The 20,591-nt window shown below is 48.3% G+C and overlaps 1 protein-coding gene across 1 annotated transcript; it reads right to left on the reverse strand.

Moving 5' to 3' along the window:
- Nucleotides 1-801: 801 nt before the first annotated feature.
- Nucleotides 802-1,734, reverse strand: LOC140000429 (olfactory receptor 14A16-like). Its single transcript, XM_072030312.1, has one exon. It carries the CDS (start codon nt 1,732-1,734, stop codon nt 802-804), a length of 933 nt encoding a protein of 310 aa, XP_071886413.1.
- Nucleotides 1,735-20,591: the final 18,857 nt, after the last annotated feature.

Below are 20,591 nucleotides of genomic sequence, written 5' to 3' on the forward strand. Positions count from 1 at the left end.
AGAAATGACCTCACAGCCAGCATCCACAGGGCTACAAGGAGCTGTTGTGCTCAGGAGGCCTCTTTCCAGCCCACCCAGGAGCACCAGGTGCATGCCCTTCACAGTCCCTCAGGTACTCTGCCTGCCAACCAGCTCATGCTTCAGAAGGTCTTCTACATGTCCAGACTCACGTTTCCTCATGCAGCCTTTAGCAACTCCATTGCATCCTAAAGGAAATGCCCACCCATGTGTGGAAAAGTGATTCAAGAAGTTTACAGTGGAGGGGCTGGTAGGGAGCTGTGTTAGAGACCCTGGCCTGTGGACAAAGGACTTCCCCACAGCTGCTCAGTGAGCAAGCAACAAGAGCAATCAGAACTCACAGCAACAGAAGGGCTCTGAAGGAGAGTGTGCGAGGTGAAAGAGAGCACCCCAGGACAGACCAAACCCTCAGGCTCTCTGGTAATGCTGCTGTGCCAGGACTCTTCTCCCCTCCACCTCTGCACACAGCCAAGTGCCTCTGCAGTTCCACCACAGGTGTCTGAGATCTCAGGCAAGAAAGGATCTCAGGCAAGAAAGTCACTGCAGGGTCCTTTCTTTTATTTAAACATACAGAGAGCCTGGCTCATTGTTTCCACCAAGTCTTGGAGTCACCCAAGACAGGTGAAATGACGGGGAGGAAAAATGTTATGTCTTTGTGCCTTTGTGGACACAATCATAAGCAAGGGAAAAAAAAAAAAAAAAGCAAGGCACACTCACAGAAAACAAACATTTGGGAATATAACGAATTACATTATGAGTGATATGCAGAAGAAAACAGGCTATTTATTGCTTCTGACACACTCCAGTCATCACTTTCCACACTGCATCCTTCAGCTCCTGGTTCCTCATGCTGTAGATGAGGGGGTTCACTGCTGGAGGCACCACCGAGTACAGAACTGCCAGCAAAAGATTCAGGGAGGAGGAGGACATAGAGGGAGGCTTCAGGTAGGCAAATGTGCCACTGCTGATGAACAGGGAGACCACAGCCAGGTGAGGGAGGCAAGTGGAAAAGGCTTTGTGCTGGCCCTGCTGCGAGGGGATCCTCAGCACTGACCTGAAGATCTGCACATAGGACACCACTAGGAAAACAAAACAGCCAGATGCTAAAACAGCACTAACCACAAGAAGCCCAACTTCTCTGAGGTAGGCATCAGAGCAGGAGAGCTTGAAGATCCGGGGAACTTCACAGAAAAACTGGTCCAGGACATTGCCTTGGCAGAAGGGGAGGGAAAAGGTATTGGCAGTGTGCAGCACACCATAGAGAAACCCACTACCCCAGGCAGCTGCTGCAATGTTGGCACAAGTTCTGCTGTCCATTACTGTCCCATAGTGCAGAGGTTTGCAGATGGCGATGTAGCGGTCATAGGCCATGATGGTAAGGAGAGAAAACTCTGCTGAAAGAAAAATGAAAAAGAAAAAAACCTGAGCAGCACAACCTGTGTAGGAAATGGCTGTGGTATCCCATAGGGAGTTGGCCATAGCTTTGGGAACAGTGGTGGTAATAGTGCCCAGGTCAATGAGGGCGAGGTTGAGGAGGAAGAAGTACATGGGGGTGTGGAGGTGGTGGTCGCAGGCTATGGCTGTGAGGATGAGGCCATTGCCCAGGAGGGCAGCCAGGTAGATGCACAGGAAGAACACGAAGTGCAGGAGCTGCAGCTGGCGTGTGTCTGCGAATGGCAGGAGGAGGAACTCTGTGGGGAAGCTGCTGTTGGACATTTGCTGCCTCAGAGCATGGATGGCTGTCAGTGGTGGAAAAGACACAAACAAGTTAGAGAAATTTCTCTGTGCAATACCTATAGCTATAGATTATGTTTCATCGAAACCTCCTCAGCAAGACAGACTACTACTTCCCTTTGAGGAAGATGTTCTCTTGCCTCTAGCACTCACTTTTACTTCCTAAGTGTGTAGAGAGACCAGGCAGATCCTGTGTGGGCTCAGCCAGAGTCACTACAGCGTCTGCTGAAAACCAGTGGGGATGGATTTCAGGTGCCCACTGGACACAGGTGTCTCAGTATTTTAGGTGCTGAGTACAACATCCAACAATCTGTCACAAAACAATGAGGTATATAGGTTATAGAGTGTGGAGGAAAACTGTGAGATTCCTCACAGACCTACAGACCTCTTTCAGTGGAATAATCTAACAGCCTCAGTGACTGACACAACCAGACAACTCCATTAGTGTTCTCCTGACTGCTCTTTAGGGCAGGAAAATGAAAGCAGAGACTCTAGAGAGTGCCTTCCATGCAGGTAGTGCAGGAGTAGGTCCATCTTGTCAAGAATCACTGCCAGAGGTGCCCTGGGGGTGCTGTAGAGCTGAGAGCTGCCTACCCCAGGAAGCAGCGTCTGGGCAACAGCAAGACCCTGCCCTGCCCTGCCAGGGGAGGGGGAGCTTCTTCCACCCACAGCTTCTCCCTGAAGCACCCTGGGCAGCTCCCCCGGCAGGCTGAGTGCTGAGTCTGGCAGGTAGCAGAGGCCCTGTCCCGGCACACAGCCCCTGGGGCACAGCAGGGACCCTGCTCTGCACCACAGCCCTGGCCACCCCAGACTGCAGCCCGGCTGCAGCCAGCCCTGTGAGAAAGAAACATCATGTCCTGTCCTTCAGTTATTTATGGCAGATAATCACTGTTCCGGAGCTTGTTGTTCTCCTCTTATCCAAACACTGAGCGTCCTCCTGAAAGCTCCCATAGGTTGAGGGATTTGCCAGCAAATCTGGGGATGGCACCAGGAACAACAGCTGTGCTGCCCTGCAGCCACAGACTTACCCTGTTCAGGGCTCTGAAGATTTCTCTCACAGTGAGCTCTCAGCATCCCCCCTCCACACTGCTTTTAACATTTCCCTCCCTTCTCTCAGCCTCCCTTGTCCCCTGCAGGCAGTGCCCCCAGCCCTGCTGTGCTGTGCAGAGGAGCTGCTCCTGGGCAGAGCTGTCTCTCTGCAGTGCTGCCCGCTTGCCAGGAGCTCCCCTTGGGCCCATGAGCCTGGCCCAGTTCAGCAGCACAGGGAGCTCTTGACAAGTCCCTGGGCCTCCAGGGGAATCAACTTTGAAACACACTGAAGTAATCACTGATATTCCCTCCCGCTACTTTGGAAAGAAACTTTTCCAGCACTGTTATTCTTCATACAGAAAAACTATGAGGTCCAAGAACCACTTTTCTCTGTCCTGGTTTTAGGCAGAACAGCCATGCAAGGACAGGGAGGGACCTGCCTTCCCCCTGCTGAGAGAAGTGTTTCAGCTGAGTAAAACAAGGCATCTACTTCTTTATTTGCTGTCCAGAGGCTACAATGGGGCTCAGCTTCCTCTCCCATGCATCACACAACCCACACGAGTTGGGATTCCTCTTGACCTGGTTCAGGGGGGCACAAACTAGGCAGCTGCATGTCAGCTGCCTGTCTCAGCTCCCAGCATATTGAATGGAGACAGAGAGCAGAAGGGAGCTGTTCAGATGCAGACACCAGGTGACATTGGAGGTGCCAGGGTGACATTTGAGTGATGTTTCAAGTGCCAAATTCCTCTGGGCCATTAACAGAGATTTTATTGATGCATGTCCATTATAATATAGCTCTAGCCATTGTTCAATAGCAAAGAAACAAAAGGCAAGCTATGACTTGGCTGCCATCACTGAAACTTGGTTGGACCACTCCCATGACTGGAGTACTGCAATGTCTGGCTATAGGGTCTTCAGAAAGGACAGGCAGCACAGGTGGCGTGTCTCTCTGTATTAGAAAGTGTTTTGATGTTGTGAAACTCGAGGCTGAGAATGATAATGTTGAGTCCCTGTGGGATAGGGTCAGCGGGAAGGCCAACAAGGCAGGCAGCCTGGTGGGGATATCTTATAGACTGCCAAACCATGATGAGGAGATAGATGAGGAGTTCTACAGGCAGCTGGCAAAAGTTGCAAAATCATCAGCACTTGTTCTCATGGGGGACTTCAACTTCACAGATATATCCTGGAAATGCAATACAGCTCAGAGGAAGAAGTCCAGGAGGTTTTTGGAGAGAGTGGAAGATAGCTTCCTGAGGCAACTGGTTAGTGAGCCTACCAGGGGAGGTGCCCTGCTAGACCTTCTCTTCACAAACAGAGAAGGACTGGTGGGAGATGTAGTGGTTTGCAGCTGGCTTGGGCAGCGTGACCACAAAATGTTAGAGTTCTCCATTCTTGGTGAAGTCAGGGGAGGGATTGTAAAACCAGTCTTAGACTCCCAGAGTGCAGACCTTGAGCTCTTCAGGACACTGGTTGGCAGAGTCTCTTGGGAGGCAGTTCTGAAGGGCAGAGGAGTCCAGGAAGGCTAAGCACTCCTCAAGAAGGAAATCTTAAAGGCTCAGGAGCAGTGTGTGTTTATGTGCCCAAAGACGAGCCAATGTGGAAGAAGACAGGCTTGGCTGAACAGAGAGTTGCTGCTAGAGTTCAGGAAGAAAAAGAGGGTTTAGGACATTTGAAAAAAGGGCATGCCTCTAAGGAGGGCTATCAGGATGTCATGGTGGCTGTGCAGGGACAAAATTAGAAAGGCCAAATCTCATCGGGAGCTCACTCTGACTACTGCTGTTAAAGATAACAGAAAATGTTTTTATAAATGCATCAACACAAAAAGGAGGACTAAGGAGAATCTCAATCCTTTACCAGATGTGGGAGAAAACTTAGTGACAAGAGATGAGGAAAAGACTGAGGTGCTTAATGCCTTATTTGCCTGAGACTTTAGCAGCAAGACCAGTTGTTCTCTGGGTACTCATCCCCCTGATCTGGTGGAAGGGGGATGATCTGGTGGAACTAGCTGCTGTGCGTCAGAGAGGCCGGGAGTCCAGCAGCAGTGCCATGGGCTGGAAGGATCACAACCAGCTCACTTCTACCTGGGCATATTCTGGCCCAAGAAGGGAGTGTTTTATAAGTATGATATTACGAGGGCAGTGGTGCCTCAGAAACTTCAGTAAGTCCAGAAAGTCCAGTAGGAAGCAAATGGCTGTTAAACAGCCTGTGAGTTGACTTCTTTCTGAAGCAGCTGACAGGTCATCCCTTGACTCCTGGCTGGGATCCGTGCCTTTAGGCTGACATCTGCTGGTCTCCATGACAAGCCAGCAGATGCACCTGCTTTGCACATAGTTTGTGAGATCCTCTCTTCCTAAGTCCCTGGCAGGCCCCATAGAGGAAGAGGTCTTGAAGAGGTTTTGTCATGTCAGAAGTTTCAGCTTTTGCCTAATTCATCCTTCAGGGCTGCTTTCAGTTTTTGACACAGACGGGGCCACTGCCTCCGAGATGTCTGGGGGATCACAAAGCCTTCATGAGGGATGGGAAAAAGTTATCCTGGGTCCATAGGAGCCATTCTGGAACCAAAACATGTAGGAAGGAAGTGAACTTTTGTGGTGTTGCAGAGCTGCTGGGCACATTGCACGGGGTGCTCTGACAGCCTTTGTGTCCTTCTCCATGCTGGTTTAGGAGCTGCTTCTTTCTCAGGAACAGAGTAGCCAACAGAGGTGAGGCAGATACTCTGAGTTCATGAATGCCATCAGAAAGCTGCCACTAAGAAGATGACTGATATGGGGAAGGCAGGGGGAACATGAGCAGTAGAGATGTGAGATTTGGGGGAGGAAAGAAGAGCTTGGATAGCAGAAGGTAATGATTTTTGGAGAGGTAAGAATATTCAGGTAATGTTGATCCCACCATAAAGCTGACTTAAAGCAGTCATGTGAGGCCATTACCCTTTTTTAACCTATTACATTAATAACGAAATCTAAATGCCACTCTACTCGCTGACAGGAATCTACTGCTCTAATTTTGACCACAATATCCCTTGAAGCCAAAATTAGCCCATAACCCCTTTCCATTACCTTTCCTCTCTTGCTCACCCATATTCCTTCCCTTAACACAAAGCATGTTCCACACTAGCAATGTGTTGAACTTCAAGTTTGTGATGGCAAAGAGAGCCTCTGAGTAAGCATTAAGGGATGAACAAATAAAGGGATGTCGTTGTGGGAGTCTAGTTGGAGGAATGTGACTGTGGAAGTGACTGTGAGGTCACTTCTGTCTCTGCAGTTGATAAGACAGCAGCAGGAACATGTCACGGAAAGGGACTGTGAGGTCACTTTTGTCTGAAGTAGCTGACAGGTCACAGTTCTACCTGGGATCTGTACTTTTTTGCTGACATCTGCCAGTGGTCCTGGTAGGCCAGCAGAAGGCACCTGGTTGGCATGCTGACTGTGGGATGCCCTCTGCCCACATACCCAGGAGGACCCAGACAGGAAGAAGGCCCGCATGTGGGTTGTCCTGTCCCTTCTACTTGAGTCCATGACTGGACAGCAGCAGGCACGAGGCTTGGTTGTGTCTACAGAAAAAGCTGTAAGATAAGCATTTGGACCATGGCTTAGAAGATGCTGGTGAGGTGACTTCTGTCTGTTTAGTTGACAGACTGCAAGAAGGATGACAGGTTGTGATGCCTACTTCAGGAGTGGTTTCCACCCTGATGGAGCTTTCTTTGGTAGTAGGAAAGAGCAGGAGAGAAAAACCTGCCAGAAAATGCACCTTGGAAGGTTGGCACTGGCCATGAAGAAGACAAAATGTCCTTCAAAGAGTTGTGCTGTGGTGCTAGAGGTCACCCAAAGAGTGTCTTTGATCAGATTATGGCTTTGTGTTTGAAGGAACAGCTGGTGAGGGTTGACGAGACATTGGTGAAACCAGGGAAATGCCAGGATGTGAGCAAGGTGGTGAACAGAGATGGGTGTCTGCAGCCTTCAGGGAAATAGGACAAAGTGTGGTGCAGCACAGGGAAGTCTGGAGGTGACAAGGAGGTGGGTGCTGGCAAGAAGAGAAGGCCCCAGCAGCCCTGACTTTTTTGTCGCCTTTGACAGAGCTTATGAGGAGATGAGATACAGTCATTGCAAGGGGGCTCATTGCTTTCCTGAGACCCTGTGCAGAGGCAGGGAGGTGTCATACCATTGTTCTTCTTGAGGCATCACACTGCCCACCACATCCCACAGACACCAAGCAAGAGCCCAGAGCCAGACATGGGAGTGCAGGACATTCCCTTCCAGTGGCTGGAGTCAGGACCTGGCCCTTTTACTTCAGCACAGCAAACCAAGACTTTTCTCAGAACAGTGCTTTGCCTATCTGGAATCATGGCCTCCAATTATCTGCCCTAACAAGTCCCTGAGGAGAATCTCTTGGTAACGGCCCTCAGTGGGGCCCATTAATACTCCAAGTCATTTCAACCTTTCCTTCTGACTTTACTTGCTCAACCAATTGCGTCATTCTCCTCTCAGTACCTGACATTCACAGACTGAGCACCAAAATCCACCATGGAACTCATTAAAATGCAGAAACACCTAAGGAACCATGTCTTCCATAGTTTTATTCAAGTCTTCAAGACTAGGACGACTAATTGGAGAGCTTTCATAGTGTAGTTAAGGAGGATGATTTCAGAAAGCACCTAATAAAAATCTTTTCTCATTTTAAAGGGTGAATTTTGTTGCATTTCAGTTTTGAGCATCTTTCTTCAATTGATATTAACCCAGGGCTTCTCCAGTGGAGACGTCCATAGGAAGGAAAATCAGACTCTTGAGGTCTGACAGTGCTTGGGTAATTTTGCTCCTCACCACCCCAACCCTGACACTTCTCTCACTGGCCACCTGGTGCTTGCATCACTTTTCCTTACACCGCACTTCTGCACTGGTCTGCAGCTGGATGTTAGAACCCCTTTGCAACAGCTACCACCTGCTTTCCTCAGAGATCTGGCTGCACACAGGCACACAAGGGTTTTTCCTCATTTTAAAACAAACAACAAGAAAACATGCAGCAATTTTCCAAACAGCAAAGCAAGCTCCTCATCTTGTATCTCTCCAGTCAGGTTTACCTTCCCAAAAGGATGACTGTAAATTAAGTATTTTATACCGATTGATAGGAAATTATAGGTATTAAGATTAGTATTATTCCATATGATCTTAATTCAACGATAAATGATGAGGAGCTTGCTACAGAAACAATTAGGCAGACTGCTAATCAATGGGTAAGCTTGAACTCAATGAAGCTCAAAGCAGTATCTGGGTCAGCAAGAGCAGTCTGAATGATCAAAGAGTGATCAAAGCAGTCTGAATGAACAAAGATCAAAGAGGGGAGGGCAAAGCAGGAGAACCAGGGGAAGTGCATAGGTTCAGACAGGCAGCTAGAAAGGGGACATTCAACAGGGTTTGTTTATTCAGGATGAGTGGAAGTACGTGGAAGATGATGGAGTACACCTTGATGGAGAAAGCGATGACAATGCAAGTACAGGTGAACATAAGTACTCTCCTGTGATGAATAGAGATCCTGAAAATTCACCTGAAGAAGGATATAGGTCACTGGTGACGGAACTGTGTTTTTGTGCCATCACCAACGCGGATTACAAAAACACTTCCTCATGTATTGGTAGTACATCCCACCCCATATATACCTTCATGTGGGGAAGCAGAGAGGGAGATGACAGCCAAGGGACACATTTTGGTGACAAGGAGGAGACCCAGCAGAGACAAGGAGTCAAGGCAGTGGGGTGGGGGAGGCCAGGAGAAGCAGCCCATGGGGTGGTGCTGCTTGTGAGGACACATTTGTGCCAGCAGCCTGAGTGGGCAGCAGCTGTTTGGAGGCGAGGGGAGGCCAGGAAGCGCATGTTAAGAGGTCTCCTGCCAGTAGAGACAAGGTCAGGGCCGAGGCCAAGAGGAGAGGCAGGCCCAGGGCAGGGGGCTGCAAGGGCCATGCTGAGCTCCCTGCCGGGTTGGGGCCAGCCACGGCTCAGGAAATGGAGGACCCTGAGTGGTGCTGCTGTGCAGAGCCAGGGGGCTGTGGTTCCTGAGGACCCCCGGAGGATTCTGCCCTGCCTGTTGTGAGGAATGTTTTAACAATTCGTGTCCATAAAGAACAATTCTGTTTGAATCCTGTCTACCTCTGGGCCCTGCACTGGCAATTTAATTCTTGAACCACAGATGCAGTGTGTCCCAGTCTCCCCTCATTCTAGGCAATTTATCAAGTCTTCAGAAAATACTCCTTAAATTTATGAACCTGTTTGCTTTTGTTATTCCGGAGTTCTATTTCTAACAGTTACAGCCTTTTTTTTTTTCCTGTCTTCTTCGAGATTAACTTAACACTGCTATAGATGTGACAGTCTCTGTGAATGGCTGGGGAAGAATGTTTTAATTACTTGTGAAGTGTCAATAAGAAAGCTATTTGTGTTTGAGGTCTGGGAGTTTCAGAACAACTGATAACAACTAGTAACTGTTATGGGATACTATCCAGACTTCTGGTATCTGGCCAGGGGGCCAAGAGATTAAGAAGAAGAAAAAAGAAGCTGAAGGACGGCTGGGAGACAAGACCTGCAGAAAATGTTCTATAAACTTGGTATGGTGCCAAGTGAGTACAAAGGGGAGAGGAAGACTACGAGCCTTCAGCATGAAAGACCCCTAGAGATCCCCAGAGGAGACTGATGCGCATGCTCCAGTAGGAGGGACTGGACCCCGGAAGCTAATTATAATAATCTATTTTTTTAGAAGTAGTAATGAATATGTATTAGTCTAGGAGCATAAAAATCAGCTGCTTGATGTAACTGGTGTGCGTCCTGGTGGAGCGGAGACTCCTGGTGCACCCAGCGCTGTTTGCTTACCTCTATTCCTTTATATTCTTTTAATAAATCCTATTTTTCATTTAATCCTAATTTGAATCCTGAGCCATTTGTAACAGTAGACATAACTGGTTGATGTCCTCCATCTCCAAGGCAGCTATGCCAAAGTCCACCAATACTCTTGTGGATCTTTGACGTACCCTCTCCTGAAGTAGTCTATGTCAAGGTGGCACAGAGCCTCCAGGTCAGTCCCAATGGGTTGCATTTGCCACTCCTTCCCAGTTAGACTCACTTCAGCTTCCAATACAGGTAATTCTTGGGACTGATGTGCCAGGACATAGTCCTCAAAGTCCAATACACCCAATTGCCCCCTTCCTCCCCTCTGGCTGGAGGCAGGGCCCCTCTAGTCCTGCTCATAGTATTCATTACTCTGTTTGGAGGACTGCCCACTAGAAACAGGAGCAGCAATTTTCTCAGAAGAACCACTTTTTGTGAATGTTTTTCCTTGCGCTTCATGTATCCGTGCCTCTAGGCTGGAGGTAGATTTTCCATCCCACTTTCTCATGGCTTCTCCGTGGTCACACAGTTAAAACCATAGGGTTGCACGTGGTATGTACCCCCTATATCACCTTTCTTGAGTAGAGAGACACTTCTGCCTGACAGCTGAGGTATTGGTTCGTACAGGTGGGGAGGAAGACGTAGTCTCTTGTAGCTCTTGGACCTATTCAGGCAGTTTCTCCATATATGAGGTACAGGGCCATAGGGAAGAAGCGAGACTTTCTTCATACTGCCAGAGTTGGATAACCAATTCATCCACTGTGGGTTTCTCATGGTATTTCCACCTCATTACTGCCAATGAGCTGGCATATGATGATGGTGCACTCCATACAAACTTCTGCCACATGGATCATGTGCACTTGACTTCATCTGGATCTGTGGACAGCTGTTTGTTGTCCACCTTCAGCATGGGTAATTTCCTCAGGTACTGGATACCTCTCTGCATAGTGGTCCACTTTCCTGGTTGACATACAGATCTGTCTTGAAGGTGTGAGATATGTTCATCTGTTTCGTGTCAGTATGGAACAGTGCTAGGGCCGCATGCTATGATGAATGTGACCTTCTGTCTTACATACCCTTGTATAACCACAAGTCTAAGAAAAACAGAATGGTTAATGTATAGAGTTCTTGTACCTTTCAAAGGAATGTTTTAACAATTCGTGTCGCTAGAGAGCAGTTCTGTCTGTCTCTGGGTCCTGCACTGGCAATTTAATTCTTCCACAGATGTGGTTTCTTCCCTTTCCTCCCCATGTCCCAGTCTCCCCCTCATTATAGTCAATTTATCAAATCTTCAGAAATAGTCCTCAAATCCATGAGCCTATTTGCTTTTGTTACTGATTCCAAACTCTTATTCCTAACAGTTACAGCCTTCTTGCCTTCTTTGTGGTTGATTTAGCACTGCTATAGATGTGACTGGACTGTCCCTGTGAATGGCCTGTGAGGAATGTTTTAACAACTTGTGAAGTGTCAGTAAGAGAGCTATTTGTATTTGTATGTTCTTTCTTTGAAGTCTCTGATGTCTGGGGGTTTCAGAACAACTGCTAACAACTAGTGACTGTTATGGCTTCTGAATGGGACACTATGCAAGCCCCTGATATCTGGCCAGGTGGCCAGGATATTAAGGAGAAGAAAGAAGAAGATGAAGGATGGCTAGGAGACAAAACTTGCAGGGGACGCTGTGTAAGCTTTTGACATGCTGCCAAGGAATACAAAGGGGAATGACAAGACAAAAAAACTGAGAGGAAGATTACGAGCCTTCAGCATGAAAGGTCCCCAGAGACCCCCAGGGGGACCAGCGGAGACTGATGCGCATGCTCCAGTAGGAGGGACTGGATCCCGGAAGCTAATTATAATAACCCAGGTTTTTTTAGAAGTAGTAATGAATATGTATTAGTCTAGGAGCATAAAAATCAGCTACTTGATGTAACTGGTGTGCGTCCTGGTGGAGCGGAGACTCCTGGGGCACCCAGCGCTGTTTGCTTACCTCTATTCCTTTAATAAATAAACTTTGTAGTTTAACTTTGTAAACTTTGATTATAATCCTAATTTGGGACTGAGCTATTTATAACACTTTGTTCTCTTGGCTAAGTCTAGCCTTGCCAGTGCACTTGTCCATCTCCACTGCTGGCTTTCCTATGATGTCCCACATCTGTCCCTGTTCCCCTTCAGGATGCAAACATCCATCTTGCTTTCTCACCTTGCTTTCTCCTTGACATTTAGGCACTTTCATTGATGTCTGTACCTGCTCCAGCTGTGCCCTGAAACACAAACTCATGGACTGATAACAGATTCCCTCCAGGTGACTTCTGACACTATAGCACACCCTTTCCAATCACTTATCTTCCCTCTCATGCCTTAACTCCATCACAAAAGCTTTCTTTTGAGACAGGTTTTCTCTCACATGCAGTATACCATGACCAACAAAACTTCCAACATCTCAGAAACCATTCGTCACACAGGCATCCACACCCATCAGCCTTCCTGGGGCCTGTCAGCCGATCAGACAGAAGGAACCTCACCGTGATCTTCCAGTCCATGTGGCCTTCCTGGTGGCCTTTCAGCTACTCAGAAAGATCCAACTAAGCCACATGCATGCTGTTCCCCAGTCATGTACACGGGCACAAGACACTTGACAACCCAGAGCCAAGGCTGCTACTGCATGGGCCTTTCAGGTAATTGGGCAGAGGGCATAATACAAGCACCACACCAGACAGGTGCCTTCTGCTGGCCTGTGACAGACGCTGGGAGATGTGAGCCTAAAAGGCCCGTCTGCCAGCCAGGAGGCAAGGGTTGACCTGGCAGCTACTTCAGAAAGATGGGACCTCCCAGTCCCTTGCCCAGCCATCCTCCTGCTGCTAGCCTCTCAGCTCCAGATGCAGAAGTGACCTCACAGTCCGCACCAAAGCCAACTGCTTCCGACTGGATTCAGTGTTTCTAAAGCACAATTGACACCCTCTAAGAACATCCAAACCTGACACCCTCATAGATGCCTAGCACCTAATGCAATAAAAACAAGGTCGTTGTCATCTTCCAAGGCCATACATCTCCTGATGGCCTTTCAGCTTCTCTGATGCCCAGAATCATGCAGCCAAATTGCTTCAATTTTGTGATAAGAGTGCAGGAATGAGGGATTTGAGGATTAGGCATTTAGGTTAGGGTCTAAGGATTAGGTATTTCCTTTCAGATTAGGGATTGAACAGAGTCTCAGAGCAAGCCTTGTGTATTCTGCATTGGATAGACAGTATTTAGGGTATGAGATAGATCTCTGGTTAGGGCTTTATTATGTACCTTGCTAAGGGATGATATCTAGCACTATAATTGTAGGGATTAAGAACTAGGGAATAGCAAGAGTAATATGTTAAGACTAATGGTAACAAGTAATGTGTATGGGGTTTGACTTCAAGGTAGGAAATGAGGTTGGGGTTTAGAATGGTGGATTCCTTTTGGGGTGAGGGATAGCATTTAGTACTAGGTTAGCATTATGTTTTAAGGTTATTGGTTAGAAAACTTGCCATAACATATATATTTTCGAAGTGAGTGTTGCAGCAGCAGCGGCCTTACCTGGACCCCTCTTACCTCTTCCAAATCTTTCCTTTCTCATAGCCAAACCCCTCTTCTCTCCCCCAGATCTCCCTCCTTTATTCTCTCAGCTCTCCCTTGACCTTCCCGAATGTGTCACCCTGTTGGGGGCAGCTTTCTGAGGGCATTTATGACCTCAGGGGCTCTGCCTTCCTGCTGTTGGCCAGCCAGGTGCTTGGACAGAAGTGACCTCACAGCCAGCATCCACAGGGCTGCAAGGAGCTGTTGTGCTCAGGAGGCCTCTTCCCAGCTCCTCCAGGAGCACTGGGTGCAGGGGATGCCCTGCACAATCCCTCTGGTACTCTGCCTGAAGGGCACAACTTCTCTTCTACTTCAGAAGAGTTTTCCCGATGCCTCGTGTTTTCCTTGGAGTTCACAGACAGATTTAGTACTTTCTCTTTGGGCTGTTCCACCTTGGACATGCTTGTGCACTGTAGGTGGGCTCCATGCCTTGCTGACTCCCTGGCACATGCTGTCCCTGCAAATCCCCTGGGCTCTCCTGACAGCTCCTGCTTCCTTCCAGAAAGATGCCTGCCTGCCATCAGCCCTGCTGCATGTGGCAGATGCAGGCAGGTGAAGTCACCATTTATATGGGTGCTGGGTACTAGCAGGCAATTCCAGAATCAACCCCCTCCCTGACTAAATCCTGATCCTGGGACTCTAATCTCATCCCCATGAGCCCACAGATAAACAAGCAAAGAAAGGAGCCTCTTTGAGTCCATCCTTTAGTAATATCCAGGAGAGGAGCTGAGCCTTCAGGCACTGCCCTCAGCAGATCCCCTCTTATGCTGAAGATGCTGGTGCAGAGCCAGCTGTGCTAGAGAAGTGCCCCTGGCCTGTCCCTGCCTGTGGACACAGGACTGCCAAACAGCAGCAAGGTGAGCAAGCGACAAGAGCAATCATTCCTCACAGCAACACAAGGGCTCTGAAGGAGAGCACAGGAGGTGAAAGGGAGAGCAGCTTGGGAAAGACCAAGCTGTTTGGCTCCGTGGCAGTGCTGCTGTGCCAGGACTCTTTTTCCCTCAACCTGTGCACAAAGCCAAGTGCCTCTGCAGCTCTACCACAGGTCTCTGGGGAAGGATCTCAGGCAAGCAAGTTACTGCAGGGTTCTTTCTTATATTTAAATAACAAGGAAAGACTGGTTCCTCATTTACACCAAGCCTTTGAGTCAAACAAAACAGGAAAATACTTAAATAGATGGGGATGAAGAATAAATATTCTTTGCAGAAGACACTATTAGAAGTACAGAAAATAAAGAAGAAACACAGACACACACCAAAAAAATAAAATAATAATAACAAAATCTGGACCTATAATGAGTTACATTATGAGTAATATGCAGAAGATAACATGCAATTTATTGGTTCTGAAAATCATCCAGTCATCAGTTTCCGCACTGAATCTTTTAGCTCCTGGTTCCTCATGCTGTAGATGAGGGGGTTCACTGCTGGAGGCACCACCGAGTACAGAACTGCCAGCAAAAGATTCAGGGAGGAGGAGGACATAGAGGGAGGCTTCAGGTAGGTAAATATGTCAGTGACGATGAACAGGGAGACCCCAGACAGGTGAGGGATGCATGTGGAAAAGGCTTTGTGCCGGCCCTGTTGTGAGGGGATCCTCAGCACAGCCCTGAAGATCTGCACATAGGACAGCACAAGGAAAACAAAAGAGCCAGATGCTAAAACAGCACTAACAAAAAGAAGCCCAACTTCTCTGAGGTAGGCATCTGAGCAGGAGAGCTTGAGGATCTGGGGAATTTCACAGAAGAACTGGTCCAGAGTATTTCCCTGGCAGAGGGGGAGGGAAAAGGTATTGGCAGTGTGCAGCACAGCATAGAGAAAAGTACAGCCCCAGACAGCTGCTGCCATGTTGACACAAGTCCTGCTGGTCATTATTGTCCCATAGTGCAGGGGTTTGCAGATAGCAATGTAGCGGTCATAAGCCATGATTATGAGAGTATAAAACTCTGCTGCTACAAACATAACAAAGAAAAAAACCTGGGTAGTGCAACCTGCATAGGAGATGGTCCTGGTGTCCCAGAGGGAACTCACCATAGCTTTAGGCACAGTGATAGAGATGGATCCCATGTCGATGAGGGCAAGGTTGAGGAGGAAGAAGTACATGGGGGTGTGGAGGCGGCGGTCGCAGGCTACGGCTGTGAGGATGAGGCCGTTGCCCAGGAGGGCAGCCAGGTAGATGCCCAGGAAGAGCCCAAAGTGCAGGAGCTGCAGCTCGCGTGTGTCTGCGAATGGCAGGAGGAGGAACTCATTGGGGAAGCTGCTGTTGGACATTTGCTGCCTCAGGGCATGGTTGTCTTCCAGTGGTGGAAAAGACAGAGAAAAGTTAGAGAGACATCTCTGAGCTAAACCTATGTATTCTGTTTTATCGAAACCTCCTCAGCAAGACAGACTGCTACTTTCCTTTGAGGAAGACATTCTTTTGCCTCTAGTTTTCAGGTTTACTTCCTAAGGGTACATAAGGACCAGACAGATCCTCTGCAAGCTCATCCAGAATCAGTACTGCCCTAGTCAATCTGCTAAATACCAATGGCCAAAGGCATTTCCCTATTTTACGTGTTGAGCAGGACATCCAACAAACCCTTAGGAAACAATGAAGGTGTTGTTGGTGCTGTATATAGGCTAAAGAGTGTGGAGGAAAAACGTGAGGTTCCTCACAGACCTACAGATCCCTTTGAGTGTAATGGTCTAATATCCTCCGTGACTGACACAACCTTACAACTTCATTAGCATTCTTCTGACTGCTCTTCAGGGCAGGAAAGTGAAAGCAGAGTCCACAGACACTGCCTTCCCTACAGGTAATGCAGGAGTTGGTCTTCTCTGTCAAGAATCACCCCCAGAGATATCTTGTGGGTGCTGCGAAGCTGTGAGCTGCCTGCATGAGGCAGCAGCCTCTGGGCACCAGCAGCACCCTGCCCTGTCCTGCCCTTGTTGGGGGGCTTCCACAGCTTCTCCCTGCAGCGCCCTGGGCCAATCCTCGGGCAGGCTGAGTGCTAAGCCTGGCAGGCAGCTAAGGCCCTACCCTGGCACACAGCCCCTGGGGCACAGCAGGGACCCTGCTCTGCACCACAGCCCTGGCCACCCGTGCCTGCACCCCAGATGTAGGCAGTCCCGTGAGAAGGAACCTTCATGTCCTGTCCCTCTGACAGCTTTGGCAGGTCATCATTGATCCATGGAATATCCCTGTCCTCCACACTAAAAAAGCCAGCACAGCCCTGTGACATGTCCTACCAGCAATAGAAGTGGCAGCTGTAGGAGAATCCTCTATGATACTGCACCTGCCTACCCTCACACAGACACTTACCCTGTTCAGGGCTGTGAAGATTTCTCCCACAGTGAGCTCTCAACATCTCCCTTTCACACTGCCTTTAACATCTCTGTCTCTTCTCTCAGCTGCCCTTGTCCCCTGCAGGGAGTGCCCCCAGCCCTGCTGCACTGTGCAGAGGAGCTGCTCCTGGGCAGAGCTGTCTCTCTGCAGTGCTGCCCACTTGCCAGCAGATCCCCTTGGGCCCAGGAGCCCAGCCCAGCTCAGCAGCACAGCTCCAGCCCAAGGCCTCGTTGTCTCTGCCCTCTCTTGTGTCCCTTGAGATGTCCCTGGGTCTCCAGGGGAACCAGCTTTGAAACAGACTAAAACAATCACTGATGTTCCCTCCCATGGCTGGGGAAAGAAACTCATTTCCAGGATGATATTTTCCTCACATTAAAAAAAATACGATGTCTGGGAAATCACCTTCCAATGTCCTGGTTTCAGGCAGAACACTCATACAAGGACAGGGAGGGATCTCCCTAACCCTGCTGAGGGAAGGGTTTCAGTTGGTTTGGGGTGGCATAGAGTTAATTTTCTTTGTAGAGACTCATCTGATTCTTTACTTTGGATTTTTGATGAAAATAACACATGAGTCTTTTGGCTTCTAATGAGCTGTGCTTATACTAAGTTAAGGACATTTTAGCTTCTCTTGCTGCCTTGTCAGCAATTAGGCTGGGAGGTGTGGAGGGTGTTATTTAAAAAGCTTTATTTAATCAACCCTGGTATTTTCATTTCATCTATTTTCTTTGATTAAGGTACTCATTCATTCTGCCAGTTTATTCCTTCAATGTGAGGACATTGTTTGATATGTTACACCAAGGGTATATGATAGTCTTCAGAAATATATAGAAATATGTAATATTCTTTGGAGGCCTTGACATGATAGCACAAAAAATATATATAACTACAAACATATATGTTTTTATACACATAAAGGAATTCCACTGTTATGTTCTATTGTTGAGGGATTTCTTGAAACAGCAAAAATCCCATGGCTTGCTGTAGCTGAGCAAACCAAGCTACCAGGGCAACTATGAGAAGTTCCCATGACAGTGTTCCCACATCGCCCAATTGAGGAACACAGAAAAATATTGTTACCAGTAGCTGGCTTCAAGGACAAGGTCTATGTGACTGCTAATCACAAGGGGGTTGTTTTCTTGCAGGTGGGGTTGTTTTCTTGCAGTTGTTTGTCTGAGTGCTCTTGACCAATAATCTTGTGTGAAACACTGTCCACCCCTGTTAAGTTCTCTATAAAAGTTAGGCTATTCGGGCAATAAAATGGAGCCTGATCTGACTCTACTGTGTGTCTGTCGTGCTTTCGGCCGTGCTTCCTGCAACATTCTATTCTTTGATATTCCTCATCACACAAGGGAAGAGCTACTAATGTTATCTACCTGGAATTCTATAAAGCCTTTGACATGGTCCCCTGAAACATTCCTACTGTGTCGTGGTTTAACCCGGCCGGCAGCTAAACACCACGCAGCCGTCCGCTCACCCTCCCCCCTCCCTCTCTGGTACGGGGGAGAGAAATGGAAAGTGAAGCCCGTGAGTTGAGATAAAGACAGTTTAATAAGACAGGAAAATAATAATAACAAAAATAATAATAACAATAATAATAATAATAATACAATGGTGATAATATGAAAGTAATAATAATATGTACAAAGAAGTGATGCACAATGCAATTGCTCACTACTCGCTGACCGATGCCCAGCCTAACCCCGAGCAGTCCGGCCCCCTTCCCCCGGCTAGCCACCCCTATATATTGTTTAGCATGACGTCAGATGGTATGGAATATCCCTTTGGCTAGTTTGGGTCACCTGTCCTGGCTCTGTCCCCTCCCAGCTCTTACTGCACCCCCAGCCTGCCCGTTGTCAGGACAGAGCAAAAGGCTGAGATGTCCTTGGCTTAGTGTAAGCACTGCTCTGCAACAATTAAAGCATCGGGGTGTTATCAGCACTCTTCTCATCCTAAGCCAAAACACAGCATTCCACCAGCTACTAGGAAGAAAATTAATTCTAACTGAAACCAGGACATCTATCCACCCCTTATTCCATACCATTTGTGTCATGCTCAGGTTACACTCTTTTCCATACATTCTAATTAGTCACCTATAGTAATCATGGTAGTGATAACATACAGTATAATATACTAATTAACACGGTACAATTCAGTTCATGGGCTATTCTCACCCAGTATTAAATCTCCTTGAGGTACACACCGCACCTCTCCGTTCTTTTGCATCACCCACCAAGTGTATCCAGGTCCCTGAGCGAAAACAATTCCACGAATAGGTTTGCCTTTTCCTGAGGCAGGAGTAGCCCAGACTGTTTTACCCAGCATATTTTTTACATGCACTACAGGAACTTTATCCCCATCTACAGTACGTAACAGGTTTGATTGGGCAGGTCCAGCTCGGTTGGTAGATCCCCTAGTATTGACTAACCAGGTGGCCTTTGCCAAATGCGTATCCCAGTTTTTCAACGTCCCAGCGCCCATTGCTTTCAAGGTAGTCTTTAACAGGCCATTGTATCGTTCAACTTTCCCGGAGTCTGGTGCATGATAGGGGATGTGATACACCCATTCAATACCATGTTCTTTGGCCCAAGTGTCTATAAGGTTGTTTCGGAAGTGAGTCCCATTGTCTGATTCTATTCTTTCTGGGGTGCCATGTCGCCACAGGACTTGCTTTTCAAGGCCCAGGATGGTGTTCCGGGCGGTGGCATGAGGCACAGGATATGTTTCCAGCCATCCGGTGGTTGCTTCCACCATTGTAAGTACGTGGCGCTTGCCATTGCGAGTTTGAGGGAGTGTGATGTAATCAATCTGCCAGGCATCTCCATATTTATATTTCAGCCATCGTCCTGCATACCAAAGAGGCTTTGACCGTTTGGCTTGCTTGATTGCAGCACATGTTTCACAGTCATGAATAACCTGTGCTATAGCGTCCATGGTCAAGTCCACCCCTCGATCACGAGCCCATCTGTATGTTGCATCTCTACCTTGATGGCCTGAGGTGTCATGGGCCCATCGGGCTATAAATAATTCACCTTTATGCTGCCAATCCAGGTCCACCTGAGCTACTTCAATCTTAGCAGCCTGATCTACCTGCTGGTTGTTTTGATGTTCTTCAGTAGCCCGATTCTTGGGCACATGAGCATCTACGTAGTGTACTTTCACAGCCAGGTTCTCTACCCGAGCAGCAATATCTTGCCACAATGCAGCAGCCCAGATGGGTTTGCCCCTACGCTGCCAGTTGTTTTGCTTCCATTGCTGTAACCATCCCCACAGGGCGTTTGCTACCATCCATGAATCGGTGTAGAGATAGAGAACTGGCCATTTTTCTCGTTCAGCAATGTCTAAAGCTAGCTGGATGCCCTTCACTTCTGCAGACTGACTCGATTCACCTTCTCCCTCAGCAGCTTCTGCAACTCGTCGCGTAGGACTCCATACAGCAGCCTTCCATCTCCGATGCTTCCCCACAATACGACAGGACCCATCAGTGAACAGGGCATATTTCTTTTCATTCTCTGGCAACTGGTTGTACAGTGGGGCTTCTTCAGCATGACCCACCTCCTCCTCTGATGATATCCCTAAGTATTTGCCTTCTGGCTACTCCATGATCACTTCCAATATTCCTGGGCGACTGGGGTTTCCTATTCGAGCCCGCTGAGTAATCAGTGCAACCCACTTGCTCCATGTAGCATCAGTTGCATGATGCGTAGAGGGGACCCTTCCCTTGAACATCCAGCCTAGTACCGGCAATCGGGGTGCTAGGAGGAGCTGCGCTTCAGTACCGACCACCTCCGAAGCAGATCGAACTCCTTCATATGCTGCCAATATCTCCTTTTCAGTTGGAGTATAGCGGGCCTCGGATCCTCTGTATCCCCGACTCCAAAACCCCAGAGGCCGACCTCGAGTTTCCCCAGGTTCTTTCTGCCAGAGGCTCCAGGTGGGGCCGTTCTCCCCGGCTGCAGTGTAGAGCACATTCTTTACATCTGGTCCTGTTCGAACTGGCCCAAGGGCTACTGCATGGACTATT

This window comes from Anas platyrhynchos, chromosome 32, assembly GCF_047663525.1.
Source record: "Anas platyrhynchos isolate ZD024472 breed Pekin duck chromosome 32, IASCAAS_PekinDuck_T2T, whole genome shotgun sequence".
NCBI lineage: Eukaryota > Metazoa > Chordata > Aves > Anseriformes > Anatidae > Anas > Anas platyrhynchos.

What these genes read in the sequence shown, in the direction of transcription:
- LOC140000429 (XM_072030312.1), bottom strand. Translation starts at nt 1,734, where the DNA reads ATGTCCAACAGCAGCTTCCCCACAGAGTTCCTCCTCCTGCCATTCGCA.